General features: G+C 37.5%; 1 protein-coding gene across 6 annotated transcripts in view; it reads right to left on the bottom strand.

The window, feature by feature from the left end:
- The window catches only part of LOC129718783 (uncharacterized), a 392,933-nt gene that overhangs the window by 26,342 nt on the left and 347,898 nt on the right, over nt 1-18,693 (bottom strand). For all 6 annotated transcript variants that reach the window (XM_055669859.1, XM_055669858.1, XM_055669862.1 and 3 more), the window contains 2 exons: nt 15,002-15,136; nt 3,511-4,491 (listed from right to left, as the gene is read on the bottom strand). In XM_055669859.1, coding sequence (XP_055525834.1) covers nt 3,590-4,491; nt 15,002-15,136 — 1,037 coding nt within the window. In that variant the 3' untranslated portion in view covers nt 3,511-3,589. The remainder of the gene's footprint in view (nt 1-3,510; nt 4,492-15,001; nt 15,137-18,693) is intronic.

Raw genomic sequence — 18,693 nt, 5'->3', positions numbered from 1 at the left:
TCAGTATTAGAATCAAATGTAAATGTCAATTTAAAACTAAGATTGTTGAAATCATAGATGCCATTTTTGGAAAAACGAGTGAATTTGATAAAGTTTTCTGAACACGTTTCTTTTCATAACCTTCGAACTACATGTTCAATCATCATAAAATTCCTTATTTAGGGATTTTAAAGACAGTCTGTTCATTTGATACCTATTTTGTTCAAATCGGTTGTGTAAAAGACAGTCTGTTCATTTGATACCTATTTTGTTCAAATCGGTTGTGTAGTTTCTGAGATAATGGAATTTCATAACTTTTACATTTTGATACATAACAGACAAAGTTACAGTCCGATTATAAGAAAATTCAATAGGGTCTTATCAGGCAGCTAGACCTTTCTATTGCAACTTATTTTGTGAAAATCGGTCCATCCATCTTTGAGAAAATTGGGTGAGTTCAAGCAGTCTTAGAAACCAGTTTCTTGTCATAGCCTGATTTCCCATTATCATACATAACGGACAAAGTTAAAGTCCAATAACAATAAAATTCAATAGGGACTCATGGGGCAACAAGACCTTCCATATGACATTAATTTTGTGAAAATCGGTCCAGCCATCTCTGAGAAAACTGAGTGAGTTTAAACAGTCTTTGAAACACGTTTCTTTACATAACTTTTGAACTACATGTCCGATCCTTATAAAATTATTTTACAAATGGTTAAAAAAACAAGCCTGTTCTTTTGATACCAATTTTGTTCAAATCGGTTGTGTAGTTTCAGAGATAATGAAGTTTTGTGACTTCACATTTTGATACATAACCTCGAAACTAAAAATCCGATTGCAATAAAATTCAATAGGGTCTTATGGGGCAACTAGACCTTTCATTTGCAATTAGTATCATTGAAATCGGTTCAGCCATCTCTGAGAAAATTGAGTGAGATTGGGAGACCGTTACATACACACACACACACAAACACACACACACACACAAACACACACACACACACACACACACACACACACACACATGCAGAAAATGCTCAGCTCGTCGAACTAAGTCGATTGATATACGAGATTCGACCTTTTGGAGCACTTTTATACCTTTGGTTTTTTCAGTGATTGCTATACCTTTCTAGGAGAAAGGCAAAAAATATTTTTTTCATTTTGTTTGGAAAAAAATGGTTAATATTAGCAATAAATTGATATTTCGCGTTTGGAAAAAATGGTTTATATTTGCAATAAATCGATTTTCGCGTGTATGTAAAATGAATTATTATCCCAAAAATAATTCCCAGTGTTTGTTTTATGAAAACACGGCCATGAAACACCACACGCAAACTTCTCTCACCAAACACAAATATCACTGCCAGAGGTAAAAAATTGGTTCGAGCTTGCATTCGGGCATTTAGTCGTCAGTTACAGCTGAAGTAGAAGCTGTGTACCGGATATGTCGGCATACAGCATAAACAAATGGAGGTTCTCATGGTCGAACTTTCCAATATTGCAGTCAGGTTTTTCATACACAAAATTCCATTGAGTTAACCGCCAATCTCACAACTACTCCCACGCGTAAACCCGCAATCTCACACATATTGTTATGCACTTGAATCATGCGGCTCATATGTCTTTTATGGCTTACACGCTCACTCTGGGCTACTCAGTGGCTGAGATGAATTTTAATCATTCTTTTCAGTTGTTCGAAGACGTCAAAAAATGAGTAGAATTAAATTGATCATGGCGGCAAATTTACTCAAAATTGGGTAACTGGTGCTTACGTGTTGGTTTTGTTATTTTTTTTTTGCAATTAAAAGCAAACAGCAAACCAAGCAAACCGTCTGAAAAAAGTAGCAAATAAAAATGTTTGAAATTAGTTGTCAACGGTAGGTAATTCATAATTTGAAATAATTGGCTGCAACTAATGCCAATTTTTCTTTTTCACCAGGACTCGTTGGTTGGTTGGCGAATAAATTCAAAGATCTCCCGTGTCCCGGTGAACAAAGGTAAATTTCTTGAAATAAGCCTTTTTTAAAATAAAATTCATTCGAAATGCAAAATATGATAATATCGAGTATATAATGATAATTTTCCCGAAATTCCCTCATTGAAGCTTAAAGTACTCATTTTTGAGTCGAAAATGAGTAACTTTTACGCATCGCGCATCAGGTATAATATGGGTAATATTTACTCAATCTTTATAACATTCGGTGGTACTCAAAAATGAGTAAAACAACTTCTACTTAATTTTGAGTACATACGGTTTTAGCGAAACTGATTAGGTTTTGACTCAGTTTTGGGTTATCCAGAATGAGCGTGTACTGATTCTAGTTCATACCTTTAAGTCGGTCTGATTGCTTGTGTATGTGGAGGAAACAAAGTTTTTCGTGTGCTTTACAGTTCAAGTGTTTTACGAAGAAGCGAGCAATGTCTTACGAGGAAGGTAATAAGATCGATTTAGTGAGTTTGTTCATACAACCTAGAACAGAAAATGTTATAAATGATTGCATTGAATTGATCAACCATCGTTTAAAAACAGTTTTTTACAAACAATATCATAGGAAACTGTATCAACATTACAATCGAGATTTGCTAAATCGTTTCGTCTTCAGTAGTTTTGTTTGAATTGAATAGCTTTGCTGAAGAAACCATATCTCTTGGATGTTTCTATCAAAAGTTAAATTCGTGTGCCATCTCTGCGGACAAATCGCGAACTAACTCTTAAAGTCATAAGAAGCGTTTTACTATTATGTGCATCTTTGCTGAAAACAGTAATCGTTTATCTCGTTCCACTAACGAGTTATTTACGTTTATTGGACAACACAAGACATTTGCCTCAGCTTACGTGGTTTATAGACAGCCCCTTGTCAGTACAAAACATTTCTTATATGTCATAATCATCTGCAGTGGAAAACCAACAATTTGGCACAATAAAATGAATTTTGGCCGGAAATTTCAATTTCCCGACCATTGTGCGGTGGTGAGAAGCTAAAGTGTTAGAATAAAGCAACCCCGATCATAAAGACAAAACAAAAATGTAAGAGAACCTGTGAGTTTGCTATGTGAAAAACCTTTCAGGTTATGTTTTTATTTTGATCCCGTTAGAAGTTGAAATAACCAAAATTATAACAAAAATGATTCTACTAGGATCAAACCCATATCAAACTTTGTTACGAACGTGTCAGCTTTCTAACAAAATAAGATAGCATACAGAGCAGGATAATATCAACCATTGTTAGAACCAACAGCTTCTGATAGAGACGAAAAATTTGTGAGACTTGTTTCAGAGCTATTTCATTTCAGGATTTGTTTTTATAACTCATTCAGATTCAATTTGGTACCCAAAGCGTTTGGGAAAATACAAAATCGTAACAAAAGATGTTATTTGTATTCCCAGTTGACAGAATTTCGCAATTTTTTTGGTTGTGCTCTTCTGATCGGGACATCTGATTCAACAAATTTCCTATTATAGGTTACATTTGTGGTTATATCGAAAACATATACTAATATTACGAAAAACATGTGTATTTAACTCACCTTAGTCGGAGCACAACTGCACGTCTCTTCCATCGGCCTTAGCGACATTTACAAGTCCAAAGTCAGTGACTCGTTGCAGCTAGTGTATCGATGCAACAGAAGATTGACTCGATGGTAGGCTGGGATCGACTCTCTGTGGAAAAAACTGGGCCCCCTTGTTCGGCACGTTTCTTGGTGGAGAGGGTGGAACTGGTGCTTTCGGAGCTTCTTTCTGATAGCAATCTTCCGAAATAGAGAAAAATCGCTGAGGCGGACAGCTTACGAAGCTGTTGGGAAACATTGGCAGGTTCGTTTCACTTCCTGTCGATTGGTATGGATGGAACAGATAGGGAATAAAATCAGCAGGGTAAATTACCCGATTGACTAAGTCCGGTAATGGATGAGGAATCGAAAGCGGTATTTGAAAATTGTTTTGCTCCAATGTGGAATATTTATGAATAGGTAATGTGTTTTTTAGTAGATCCAATTGCGTAAGAAAAGATGCAGGTTTTTCCTTTGTTGCGCAGGACTCTGTAGAAGATTCCTCTTTTTGTGTGATCTTTTTGCGTTTAATGTTTCTGACCGCCGCACTACTTTCGTATCCATTCTCAACTTGAGCTTTCTGCACCGACCGAGATTCGATTTCTTTAGCAGGACTGAACCGCCTCTCTCTCTGATTGCATTCTTGTTCAACGCTACTGTGATAAACTTCTTCCAGGCGAGATTTGAGATCTTCAGAATCATTGCTTCTGAGTTTACTAGAATCATCGTAAATAAAATGATCCTCATTACCGGATGCTTTGGTTGTTTTCGTATCCAAATTAAGAACACCATCGTCTCGTGGGGTGTCCGCTTGTCGTGAACGTGATTGAGATCTAGACCTTGAACTGAACCTGGAGGGCGATGTAGAGTTCGTTCGGGTTACCGAAATGTTTTCATCGTCCTCGGTTAGCGGATCGATACTGCGGTCACGCAAAAAGTAGGACTTGATCACGGCATTACCTAAAGTCATACCGAGGTTGGGGGGTAATGAAAAAGAACCATTAATATTATTCCACACGAAGAAAGATGAGTGGGAGTATCATGTGATTATTTTGTTGACTATAGTAACAAGAACCATTACGTAATAATTGTAGTATTCGATCGTAACGCCTTGTTGAGTTTTATTGCAAATCTTCTCTAGTTAGGCGATAAACTGAAACTTTGTACGTTGTACAACAATTATAACAGAACGTTCTAGCAAATGAATTTTTACAACAAAGTTACAGAGCTTCTATAAAATAGATTGGAAAATTGATTTCAAGTGGCATACCGTCTGCTAGGGCATCTTTTGATTAACGAATTTTGTATAGTTTGCTTAATACTTAATACATTGAACAACTGAATAATATTGGTTATTAACCCATAATGGACCAGGTGTATGTTTCATCGAACAGTACTTAATATTTTTTTACGAATAAGGCTGATACAAATTTTGAATAGTTTTTATGTACACGGTTATCAAAGTAAGCAAAGGGGAGGGCAAAAAATAAATAATACTGAGAAGAAAAAAAGGAATAGCTTTCATAAAAAATTGTGTGCAAGTTACGAGGTTTGTAACTTGCATGCAAAAATGTGTTGAAAAATATCACATTATCATCATTATTAATCATTTGGCTTGCCTTTTGATGACACTTTCACTATCACTGGACTTGCTTGTTGCTAAATTAAGCATATACGCTGCCGAAAAGTCAATAATGTTAACAAAACGGCTGGAACTTTTTTCTGTTCCCCTTCCAATTTTCAACATTTTTGAAGGAGGGGGGGTCGGTGACATAAAATGACAATGAAATTTGTATCGGCCTAACTGAGATGAATAAACATATTCCGTTAACTGTTCATGATAGGGATAGCTAAGAATATTTGTACAAAAAAACAAACTGGACACCCCTCTTCTCTCATCCCTAGTCAGCCTATACACCAGAGAGACGCCGAGACACTCACCGTTAATGCAACTGTCAATATCAAAACGGGCAAGCTGTATAATTTTGCATTGCCGTTATCCGTTTTGATGTTTACAGTTGCCTTAACGGTGAGTGTCTCATCATTTCTCTAATATACAGGTTCCCTACTCATCCCGCAAAGCTGAAAAAAATAGAATCTATTGATAATGATATATTCTAGTAGCTAACAAAAGACATTGTTTATGTACCATTTATTTATGGCTAAGAGGCTGTTCAATAATTACGTAAGCATATTTTTCCAATTTTTCAATCCCCCACTCCCCCCCTTGTAAGACATCGTAAGATTTTTTGACACCCCCCCTCCCCCCTAGTTAGATCTTACTATATATGCTATATATAGATTTTTATTATAGTTTTATCATCTTGAAGCAAGCACAATACTTCGTTTCCTCTTCTGTCCTTAATTCGAGTTACTCGACCTTCCGTAATTTTCTTTGTATGAATTTCACCGTCCACAATTTCATGAACATGATTTTTTGAAAAGCTCTATTAATAATGTTTTTCTTACGTAAGATAATCAATTCACCCCCCTCCCTCCCCTGTAAGCTAGCGTAAGAAAAATGCACTCCCCCCTCCTCCCTTTTTGCTTACGTAATTATTGAACGACCCCTAAACGCTAGCAAACGACGCCATATTTTTTCTTGTTCTCTTAACATTTCTCTTTTTTGGATTCAAAATTTTCCACTAGACGCTCAATTGTTGATCTGGCAGAACGATTATAACGACCATAAATTGGACTTAGTGCTCTTCAAGCTGAGGCTACTGACTCCAAACTTCGGTAGTAAATTTCCATAATCTTGACTCGTTATTGGATTGTGTATCTTTCCATTATGAAATGCCAAACTTAACTGAAGAGAAATATCAAAAAAATAGGAAAAAAAAAATTAATCCATCTAGCGGTCAGACTCAGCCTTTCTCATTCAAATTTATTATTTGTAAAATAGATTTACATGAATGCTTAAATCCAATAAATGTTTATCCACTCTTTGGGTTCTAAAATATTGATGTTGTAATTAAAGTATAAAATATGAAATTTGACGTTATGTTAGTACTTAAGAAATAGCGAAATGAAAGCAATGACTCTTAATTTCGAACAATTTAATCACGAGCGATGCCGGGAACGTTCAGATAGAACGATACCACATTTAAATCATGTTGAGGCCATATATATTGATCGAAGCAGGTAAAGTGTTGAATAGTCTTTGAATTTCTTTTCTTTCTAAAACTTTTAAACAGCATATCAAATTGTTATGAAGTTTGTTATTTGTAAGTTTGAGAGATGACTCATATGTATGACACTAGTTATGTTCAAATAAGTCGTGTAATACTTGAGATAATAGACTTTCGTTGTTTTACAAATTAAAACATAACGCTTGCTTAATTTTGATTACAATCAAATGAAAAGGTAACGTATGGGGCAGCCAAACTTTGAAACCACGTGTTCAATCATAATTCATCAGTTAACCCTTAACTAGCCCGTTCATCTGATATCAATATTGTTCAAATCGGTCGTGTAGTTTCTAAGATAATGAAGTTTCGTGATTTTCACGTTTCGATACATTACAGACGAAGTTACAGTCCGATTACTGCAAAATTCAATAGGGAGTTATGAGGTAGGTAGACCTTTCATTTGATACTAATTCTGTGGAAATCGGGTCAACCATCTCTGAGAAATATGAGTAAGTCCAAGTAAGTTGTCTTAGAATATGTTTCTTTTCATAGCTGGATTTCACATTTTTAAACATAACAGGCAAAGTAATAATCCGTTTGTAAAAAAAATCATTAGGGTCTTATGGGGCAACAAGACCTTTCATATGACACTAATTTTATAAAAATCGGGCCAGCCATCTCTGAGAAACATGAGTGAGATTAAATAGTCTCCAGAACACGTTTCTTTCCATAACTTCTGAACCACATGTTCAATCTTCATAAAATTCAAAAGTTAAGGGTTTTTAAGGTAGCCCGTTCATTTGAAACTAATTTAAATCAAATCAGATGTGTGGTTTCTGAGATATTGATGTTTCGTGATTTTTACACTTTGATACATAACCTCTAAACTAGAAATCAGATTACAATAAAATCAATAGGGTCTTATAGGGCAACTAGACCTTTCATTTGCAATTAATTTCATTGAAATCTGTTCGGTCAGACCAACTCTGAGAATAGTGAGTGCGAAAAAAGGTGCACATACACACGTACACACCCACACACAAACATATACACCTATACATGCTTATATGCAGAAAATGCTCGATTCGTCTAACTGAGTCGAGTGACATTCGGCCATTTGGATCACTTTTCTACCTTTTAATTAGCCAGTGATCGTTAGGAGGAAGTCAATATGTTAACTTTCATTATGTGATTTCACATTTTCATGAACAACGGACAAAGTTACAATCCGATTGCAATGAAATTCAATAGCAACCTATGGGGCAACTAGACCTTTCATTTGACACTAATTTTGTGAAAATCGGTTCAGCCATCTCTGAGAAAAATGAGTGAGTTTAAACAACCTCAGAATAACTTTTCTTTACATAACTTTTGAACCATATGTTCAATCATTACGAAATTCAAAAGTTAAGGGTTCTGGAGACAGCCCGATCATTTGAAACCAATTTTATTAAAATCGGTTGTGTGGTTTCTGAGATATTGATGTTTCGTGATTTTTACATTTTGCTACATAACCTCTAAACTAAAAATCCGATTACAATGAAATTCAATAGCAACCTATGGCGCAACTAGACCTTTCATTTGCAATTAATTTTAGGAAAATCGGTCCAGCCATCTCTAAGAAAAGTGAGTGAGAAAAAAAAGTTGCACATACATACACACACACACATACACACATACATACATACATACAGAAAATGCTCAGTTCGTCGAAAGGGGTCGAGTGGTATATGACATTCGGCCATTGGGACCACTTTTATACCTTTGGTTTTTCCAGTGATTGCTATACCTTTCTAGGAGAAAGGCAAAACATGTCGTCGTTTGCTGTGCTTATGGATCTACTTTTGTAGCACTCTTATTGAAAAACCCTTTGTTTCATTGTGAATATTGTGAAGTTACCTTAGAATTTCTGGCACCGGACAAAATTGTGTTCAAGGTACGTTTATCGTTTTTAAAATTTCTGGGAATCTGAATGCCCTTTTTGCAAATTAATATATATCGAGGAAGTCTGATAAAGGTCCAAGTCGTCAAGCAAAACTTTGTCTGTTGAAGACAATTAATTCTGTAATTCTTAAGATGAAGTTAGGATATGGCCTCTGGGTATTATTTTGGTTTCAAATATAACCGCATTGAGAGACACTCGGTCATTTTCGGAAATCGGGAGTCACCATCTTGGATTTTAAAATGGCCTCTAGATTCGATATTCGCTCTTCGGATATCACATCGATTTCGGAATGACCATTGTTGGCTATTTTCCTAACCGGAAGTTGCCACTTCAGATTACAAAATGGCGTTTGATGTCCATTTATCGGCTATGTGCATTATTTCGATTATGGAAATCATTTTCGGAAATCAAAAGTCGCCATCATAGGCCCATCATTGTGTGGTATTTAGCCATTTTATTTGCTGTTTTTCCGGCAACCGGAAGTCGCTATCTCGAATTTTAAAATGGCATCTGGGAGTGATTTTTGGCTCAAGTGCATCATCTCAATTACACGGGCAACACTGTTTTTAAAAGTACAGAGTCAATCCTGCATCGGCTCGTAAAAAAACTAATTTTGATGGTGTAATTATGACTACGAGATCACGTGTGATCAGAGCCGGATTTATTAGGGGGGGGGGGGAGCAGGGGGCCCGGGCCCCAGGCCCCTTCATTTTTGGGGCCCCCACAAATCGAGCAAAAGATTTTTTCTCGGTGAAGAATGAGATTCAATCAAAAGTTCGATTTACAGTAAGAAAATTTGAACAGACCAATCTGAACCAATCTGATCTGAAACTTTCCTTCATCCATAGGAGTTCACCTTGGATTCTCTTGGAATGACACACATTAACGCACAATTCGAATCGAACCATGGGGTAAAGCATGGGAGGTAAGGCAGAGAAAGAAAATAACCCACAAGTTTTTTTAATGCATTGCTTTTGCTAACTTGTCCGAATCAGGGATACCAGATGTTCTTTGCAAAATGCAGATTTTCTGAGTTCGTGTGCAGATTTTATTGACCTGCAGATGTGTGTAGTTTTTTCCTAGTTTTTGTAGATTATTGTCAGAGTCGTCTTATATTTGCGCAGTCTTTCTCAAATTGTGTGCAAATTTTTGTCTGTGGATCGCAAATTTTTCAAATTGCGGTAGGTTTTTTTTTCATGTATCAAGAAAAAAATTCGAAGATGAAACTTATTAAAAATAGGTTGCGTACGACTGTGAAGAATGAAAGGTAGTCAAACTTGGCATTATTAAGTTTCGAGTACGAGTATACTGAAGGAGTTGAATGTTGATTATTTAATAAATAAGTTTTCTGCGAAAAAAAACTCGCAAGAAAAAATTCCAACAAACTTTTCAATAGCAAATAAATGTTTTTAACTCGTACGATAAAAAAGAGGTTTTGTTTTATTTTGGGGCCCCCTAAACGGGAACCCGGGCCCCCTCAATTGTAAATCCGGCCCTATGATAGTAGAAATGAGCACTAATACGCTGCTGCTAAAGATAAGTATAGTGCACATGCGGGAGGTAGTTTAAAAGTGATCTTTTTGTTACTTCCAAAATTGTGCTCCATAGGGTAAGGAACGACTTAAGCTGTGACGCCTATTTTAATCATTCAAAAAAATCAGGCCTCCAACTCCTGAATTTTGATCAATATCGACAATTTGATTATCTAGCTGTCTTAAGAATATAAGAAATAACGTTAATCACAAAGAAATCTGTCACTGTGAATATCCATCAGCCGAAACAAATCACCTATATTGAAACCATTCAGGCGCCACTTTGGGTGCTAAAAAAGTCGCCTGCAAAACACATGAAACTGCTTAAAATAGGTTCAGGGTGATTGGAACAGTGGTCCTAGATTCGTGATTGATTATTGTTAAAGTTTGCTATCTTAGTATTACAATCTTAACACAAATGCTGACAGAGAAAAAGATACAGTAGAAATTGATATACCTATGCTTGAATTTCAACCAACACATTTCGACTGTTTCGTCTCAATACACAGGCGGTTCCTTAAGCTGATTATAATATGTTCCCTACCCTTTATAGAAAGTGACAATCAGAAGGAGCGTCATCTGTTTCCCACATTAAAGCTTGAATGAAAGCTTGTATGCAGGCCCGAGTAGACAGACAGTGCTGCTGTTTCCACAGTGAATGGAGCAAATGTATAACAAATAAAAGTTTTTTAAAGTAGAATACTTCTCTCAGGAAGTTCGGCTACATAGGGATGTGAAATGAAAATCAAAAACCGAAAAAAGTGAAAAATATGTCCAATTTCAAATGCTAGTAAATCAGTTAGTATCCGATGGATTTCCTTCGTTCTTGCAGCAATAGATTGGAGAATCTTCTTAGATTATTCCCAAATGAAGATAATTGTAATTTTATTTTTCAAACTATTGTTCTATTGATAATAGTCAAGCCTTGTCAAAATGGAAAAATTCGACCTCTGATTGGTCGTTATATGATTGCTTCCCAAGCACGGTCGACAGAATCATATACCTTGCAATTTAAAATATGCTATTTGGCCTATATAAGAGCATGTTTCAGCCGAAGCCGCTCATAATAGTTCTAGACATGGATTTCATTTCATAAAACGCTATATTCAAATACATTCACCTCGGATTTGCCATAAATTATTGTTGCTGCAAACTATACTATTAGATTGTTTCGATAAACCTAATTCGTTTATAATTTCATGTGTTATAAATAGTGAGAAAATAACATGAAAATTTATGTACCTCTAATACAGTCTAAATTGTTTTTATCATGATACATTACCTTATATTTTTCTCGGAAGGACAAACTTATTATCTGTAACTTTGTCGAAGACACCATACCGATCAAACAATTCATTCAGATACAAAAAATGTTTTTCATCAGTAATTGGACGCAAAAAATAATCCTAAAACTTGATGTCCCATGTTTTGTGCTGACATAAATCAAATGGCGACGGATGCCCATTAATGATAAAAACAATTTTTTGCTTTGTAATTCTTTCTTTTACGATAAGGTGTACTGACACGAAAAGCGATCGGAAATTGGGAGTTTTTACAATGAATTTGGAGAAAAACGTACAATGCAAACATTCCTTTGTTCTAACCAAATGTTGTAGATGTGTCAAAAGATGCCCCATGCAATGATATGACAATGCTTGATCAAATACCTGTAAGATTTCATTAGTTTAAATCGCAATCAAAGTTCGATCGTATGATCGAATGAGCCTTCTGTGATAGTCGTTTTGCACGACGTAGACATTTTTGTTGGTTTGTTTGATGAATGTTTGTTTGAAGATGCTGCTGCTGCGGCTGTTGTTTCTGCTGCTCCTGCTGGTAGTTCTTCAGGCGAAAAGGTTGCTAGATGAAAATTTATAAGCGTTGTTTGCCAGGTCTGCAAAACTGCCCAGGTCGTAGTTTGGTAGACAGAACACACGTCGGCACTATTTGAAAGTTTATTTGCACTATTTGTTCTCACTGTTTGCACTTTCACACGTATTAGGAACGCTTTCTTATTTCTAAAGCTATACGTGATAACCCCAGAATGGTTGCATGTCGACATGTTCATTGAACAACATTTCCACTAAAGTTATGAAAGTGTGTTTGAGGTAGAAATTAATTCGGGCGAACATGTGATTGGGGCAGCAATTTTCGTTTTAGCAAGTCAAATCATTATTGTGAATGTGCCGACCGAAAGTCTCTTGTATGTTGAGACTGACGGAAGGTACCTTCATTGTGTATAGTAATTGAAATAAATAATGACCTCGATAATCACTGGATGACGTTGGTTTGTTTTTTTGAACACTCTCTCAGTTTACACTTTCGATTTCTTCGTTTTTTTGTTCAATTGAATACCCACGATCGATTAATTTTCTTTCCATGGTTTCACTTATGTTTCAATAAATTCGGACTATTGTTTTTTTTTTGTTGTTTTTTCATGCTATCGCTAGTTTGAACTTACGGTTTTTCGTTCGGCATTTTTGCTTGCATAAATTATTGGACTATATAGTTTTGTGGAAGTTGTTCCGCGTGTTCTAGCTTCAGTGTTGGCAGCCCGGTAATCGAAACCGGTGTCATCGCGTAAAAAGTCTATCATCCAGACTGACGTGCTGCGCTGCGCATTTCCACACCGTCGAACATGTTCAGATTGTTCAATCGTGAGTATTCATATACCACGGCTTGACCTGCATGGTGTCAATAGGATAAAACGAAAAAAAAAACGATGGGTTACTTTCGGATATCTGATTTGATTTATGGTGAAACGGTTCGTTGGTCTCCTTCCGGGGTTGGCCTTCTTCCGGTGATCGATGGCTGTTGTTTGTTGTTTGTTGATTGTTGGTTGCTGATGATCAACTGATGAACAAAATGATTCTGTTTTAAAAAACAATTTGAGCAACGTTCCAGTGTTTTGTAGTGTTAGATAATATTATCTCAAATTATTCATAGCAGCAAGTGACCTTTATAGTTTGTGCAAAGCTAAAAATTAAATGTGTTACCCCTCCCTTCTCTTCGTGGGGTTTTCCACGCAATGAATAAGCTTTCCATGAAGATTGGTTGCAAATGTTTATCAATATTGCTAATTACAGCATTTCATCGATTGTATTGTTCTCGGAATTTGCGTCAAAAATAAATTTTGAAAATTGTTTGAAAAAATTAAAAAAAAACTAAAAATTCTTAAAAAAAAAATACCTGGATATAAATCATTTCAAAAATAAGAAAAAATGAAAAAAAAATTAAAAAATTAATTTTTCGAAATTTGAGAAATTTAATACCAACAAGTTGACAAATCTACATATACTTTTATAATTTTTTTAATAATTTTTCTTTACATTTGACTGCAATTACATCAGGAATAACTACAAGATATATATTTTTTTTGTGAGAAATGGTTTTTCTGACTTTTAGGGAGATGAATCAAAAATAAAATTCTTCTTAATTCGAAAACAACAAATCATTTATGAAAAATTAATATAAAACATTTTTTTTTTCGATTTGATTATATATAAAATTCGATTATATAGAGTGAAAAAAAATCGGAGACTATATATAATCGAGTCCGACCTGTATTACTTAAGGACCTAAAATTCGTTATACAAAAGTGTTTAAAATGTTTGCGAAGAAAATAAGCCGGAATAATATTTTACTACCTTAATATTTTTGTATTTCAATTATAACAAACAACATATGTTAGGGCCAAGATTGGTATAACATGCAAATTATATTATATAACATTATTGGCCCTACATTATATTGTATATTTCATAGTTCGCAAAAATTCAAAAAATGCATTCGAAAACAGGTCTTCTTTGGACGTTATGAATTCGTATTACTCTAAATCATGAAGCAGTTTCAAGCCTAAGTTCTTCAACATGTGATACATGCAGAGCCTGGGAGCGTTAAATGATAAAGACGCAGTCAACCGTCTCTCTCAGTTAAAAAAACTTTGTTCCATTTCCGAGTACTTTAACATGAGTCAAATGAAAAGTGCTCGAATGCTCTTGCAATGATATTGGGAGCTGCAGGGCTAAAAAACAAGAGATTTTTAATTAAAAACGATGTTTCAATGCGTCACTGTCTTCTGAACTGGCCTGACCTTGAGCACAGGCGAACACAGGAAGCTTCTATAGAGTTCTATAATGTGAATAGTTCCTGATTACACTGCTTACGCGTTAGAAAACTATTATCAAAAGACATGATGCGAAGCTAATTTCAATTGACACGCTAAAGAAAGAAGTAAGCAGCTTCATTCAAAATGACCCAATGAACACCAGACGGAAAAGGAATACATCATTGCACACAAAAAATAGCCTCACTTTTTTGATAGTTCAGGAGAGTTTAGTGAGATTGAGCTGTTGGAAATAACAATTAATATGACTACGAAAAAGATCGGACTACTCTTCGTTTACGCGAATTTCTTATCACCGGACAGTAAAAGTGCTATACTGAAAAAAAAAATCGTTTCCCCTGAAATAAATCCCCTTCCTTTTGAATGAGAACGATGATCAAGTTGTTTTAAACTGAAAGTTTTGTTCATCACTGTTGATACAATGTGGTAATCGAAAAATGGTCATGACCGAATGTGCGAGGAACATTATAGTTATAAGGTGTTTGAATTACCTTATATCAAAATACCTTGCATGCATTCTTTCATAACCATGAGAGGCTTTAAAATCTGATGTGCTGAAAATCAATAAGTTCATTATTTGCTTACCGTAGCCAAAACAGTTGGTTTAAAAATTTAGTAGAAAACAATTTCCAGATTTTTTCGTTCATTGACTAGTATCATTTAACCAACCATTTTGGAGAATCGGCATATCTTTTCCACGTGATGAAAGGTAGTTCGTAGCATTTGCAGTCACCCATACCTTCGTCGATCCGTTGATGAGCTTTCTGGACGTCCCCATCGCAGCCTTTCAGTATAACATACACCAGGGGCATCATTTCCCAGGGGTAGTTGAGCTTCTCAAGGAGGCCCTGAGATCGCTTAACCAACTCGTCGTCTGAAATTTGAGAAGAAAAGAAAATGACATAGCGAATAAAGACTCGGTCAACAATATTAAGGTTAGTTTACAATATTTCAAAACAAAATGATTCAAATCAATTAAAGAAACAAACATTACCGTTGCCATTTTCTGTTGTGTGAAAGTGTCGGATTATCATCCAAAAGACATATTCAGATAAAATATAGGGCATATATTCATTGGTAACGAAGATAACTATGCACAACCCACCACAAACTACCTTAATTGTGAGCCAACTAATAATTTACTATTTATCAATGCCTGTACGTATTTAGAAGCAGCGCAGATTCAAATCTGTTGCGGTCACTCAGTGCGAGAAAATCCGATAATCCCTAAACCATTTTCAGTCGCGCAAGGCGCGCAGCAAGAGCTGTGATTAGAACCCCGTTGGTGGTACCATGAATACAAATAAAACAAGCCTTTTTCCATTGGGCTCAACTGTTTATGCTCCGATATACGAGGACGATTGAAAGTGATCAATCATTCTGAAGCACGTCTTTTTCTGCACTCATGGTTGTTCAAGATACTCCTGGAGCGACATAGGCTCTATTCTTCATTCTGCAATGATGTATTAGTTCATCAACTGTATCTTGGTAAGTAAAGATTACGTAAGATTGAGATTTTTTCTACCATCTAAATGTAATTTTGTCATTTAGTCATTTACGATCACTAAAAAAAACTTATTTGAATGTCATCAAATGATATGTAGTTGTACTACTTCAAACCGCAACTAAATGTAAAGAATATGTAATATGTTTCACATATCTATTATTCCATTATTTTGCTCACGTGATGCTATACTACCGTGAAATTTAATTGAAATATCTATTCTTGTTTCCTTCAAATTTCGTTTTTTGTACCCATGAATTAAAACATTTTATCGAAATCTATACGAAAAATTTACGAATAGAAAATATGCACGAAAAAAAATTAGAAGGTTCTGTCACAAAACATGTAATAATAATCCGAATAGCGAAATGGTGAGTTGACAACCTGAAGGAGTGTCAAACATAGCTTCGGCCCTCACAAGTTCCTATCTCACACCTCCACGAGTCACATGATTACACTAGACTGCCGATGCCGGTTGAAACATGGACACAACTGGTTGGTGATGCCTGGGCAATGTGATCATCCGATAATACTTACAAGAGAAGGTGCGACGCGATCATTGGTGCGTAAATCATACTCCAGCTGCAGAGGAAATTCTTCGTCAACCCGAGCGTCTGTTCACCAAAACAGCGTCTGATTTTCATGTTAGGAGCGGCTGATCAACGTCCTGGTGTCAGCGTGGGACAGAGGGTTAGGGAAGGCCAAACGAGCCGCCCCGGAAAACATTCGAGCTACATCCACGCAACTTCGAAGTCGTAGCGCTGCAGGAACTTTGTTGGACAGCACAGAAGGCATGAAAAAGCGGGCACCGAGCGGCTACTTTATATCAGAGTTGTGGCACCATCAGCGAGCTGGGAACCGGCTTCATAGTACTGGGCAAGATGCGCCAACGCGTGATGGGGTGGCAGCCGATCAACGCAATGATGTGTCAGTTGAGGAGAAAGGGCTGGTTCTTCAACTACAGCATCATAAACGTGCACTGCCCACATGAAGGAAGACTCGATGACGAAAAGGAAGCGTTATAAACGCAGTTTTGACCGGGGTTACGATAGCTACCCGGGACGTGAAAGTCGTCATTGGGGACATGAATGCTAAGGTAGGACGGGAGGCAATGTACAGACCAGTAATTGGACCTGATAGCCTGCACACTGTGTCTAATGATAACGGCCATCGGTGCGTAAACTTTTCGGCCACTCGTGTTATGATAGTCCGAAGTGCCTACTTCCCTCGCAAAGATATCTACAAATCCACCTTGAGATCTCTTGACCAACAGACAGAGAGTCAAATCGATCACATTCTAATCGACGGCAGGTTCTTCGCCGACATTATCAACGGTTCGCGCCTACCGCAGCGCGAATATAGATCCGGACCACTACCTAGTAGCTGTGTGTATGTGCTCAAACCTATTGACGGTGTACAACGCCCGCGGAAGTCGAACGCCGCGACCAAATATTGAGCAACTGCGGGACAGGGAGGTCGCACAGGAATATGCGCAGCAGCTGCAAACAGCGCTACCCACGGAAGAGCCTGTAGATGGCTGGAGGAGCATCCGATCCGCTGCTGTAGTGCTACTAGGTACAAGGGTTCCGAATCATAGAAATGACTAGTTTGATGGCAAATGCAAAAAGTTAGTCGAGAAGACGAACGTAGCACGGGCGAGAATGCTGCAACACCGTACCAGAGCGAACGTGGAATGATACCGACAGGTACGAAACAGCCAACACTCAGTCCTTCGAATGAAGAAGCGCCAGCAAAAGGACCGAAATCGTGTAGCGATGGAAGAACTGTACCAAGTCAACGACACTCGGAAGTTCTACGAGAAGCTGAACAGCTCCCGTAAAGGCTACGAGCCGCAAGCCGATATGTGCAGGAGCTTGGACGGCAACATCCTTACGGACGAGTGTGAGGTGATCGAAAGGTGGAAGCAGCACTTCGATGAGCATCTGAACGGCAATGCAGTAGAGCGCGAGAACGGTATGGCAACTGTTCTTGGTGCACGAGCAGAAAACAACAGGATGTTAGACCCCGATCTCCTGGAATCGGAGGAGGAGATTGGCCGGCTGAAAAACAATAAAACTGTTGGAGTAGACCAACTTCCCAGCGAGCTGCTGAAATACAGGGAGAAACACTGGCTAGAGCCGTGCACTGGATCATTGTCAAGATTTGGGAGGAAGAACGAGTACCGGAGGAGTGGATGGAAGGTATTGTGTGTCCCATCTACAAAAAGGGCATGCAGTCTGGTGAACGTCGCCTACAAGGTACTTTCCCAAATACCCTGCTATCGACTATCACCTTTTGCGAAGCAGTTCGTGGGGCACTACCAGGCGGGATTCTTGGGTGCCCGCGCTACCACGGATCAGGTATTCGCGGTTCGGCAGGTTATGCAGAAATGCAGCGAATACAACGTGCCCACACACTACTTATTTATCGATTTCAAATCAACATACGACACAGTCGATCGAGATCAGCTAAGCAAATTATGCACGACTACGGGTTTCCTAACGCGGTTGGCCAAAGCGACGATGAATTGAATAATGAGTGGAGTTCGAGTATCGGGGGCACTCTCGAGTCCCTTGGAAACTCGAAGAGGTTTAAGGCAAAGTCTCTCGCCCTGGAAGGTGTCATTAGAAGAGCTAAGATTACCACCAGTGGTATGAAATTTCAAGAGTCGGTTCAACTGTTTGGCTTCGCCGACAATATCAACATTGTGGCTCGGATCTTTGTGAAGATGCCGGATACGTACATCGGACTAAAGGCCGGGTAATCAATACATCGAAGACGATGTACATGAAAGAAAGGGGTTCACGGGCAGACAGCGCCAACCTCCCACCTCGAGTTCAATTTGGTGGTGATGAAATCGAGGTGGTCGATGAGTTCGTGTATCTGGGCTCACTGGTAACCGCCGACAACGATACCAGCAGAGAAAT

The sequence above is a fragment of the Wyeomyia smithii genome, chromosome 1 (assembly GCF_029784165.1).
Source record: "Wyeomyia smithii strain HCP4-BCI-WySm-NY-G18 chromosome 1, ASM2978416v1, whole genome shotgun sequence".
NCBI lineage: Eukaryota > Metazoa > Arthropoda > Insecta > Diptera > Culicidae > Wyeomyia > Wyeomyia smithii.
The sequence above is the reverse complement of the archived record's forward strand: the minus strand, read 5'-3'. Positions and strand labels throughout refer to the sequence as shown.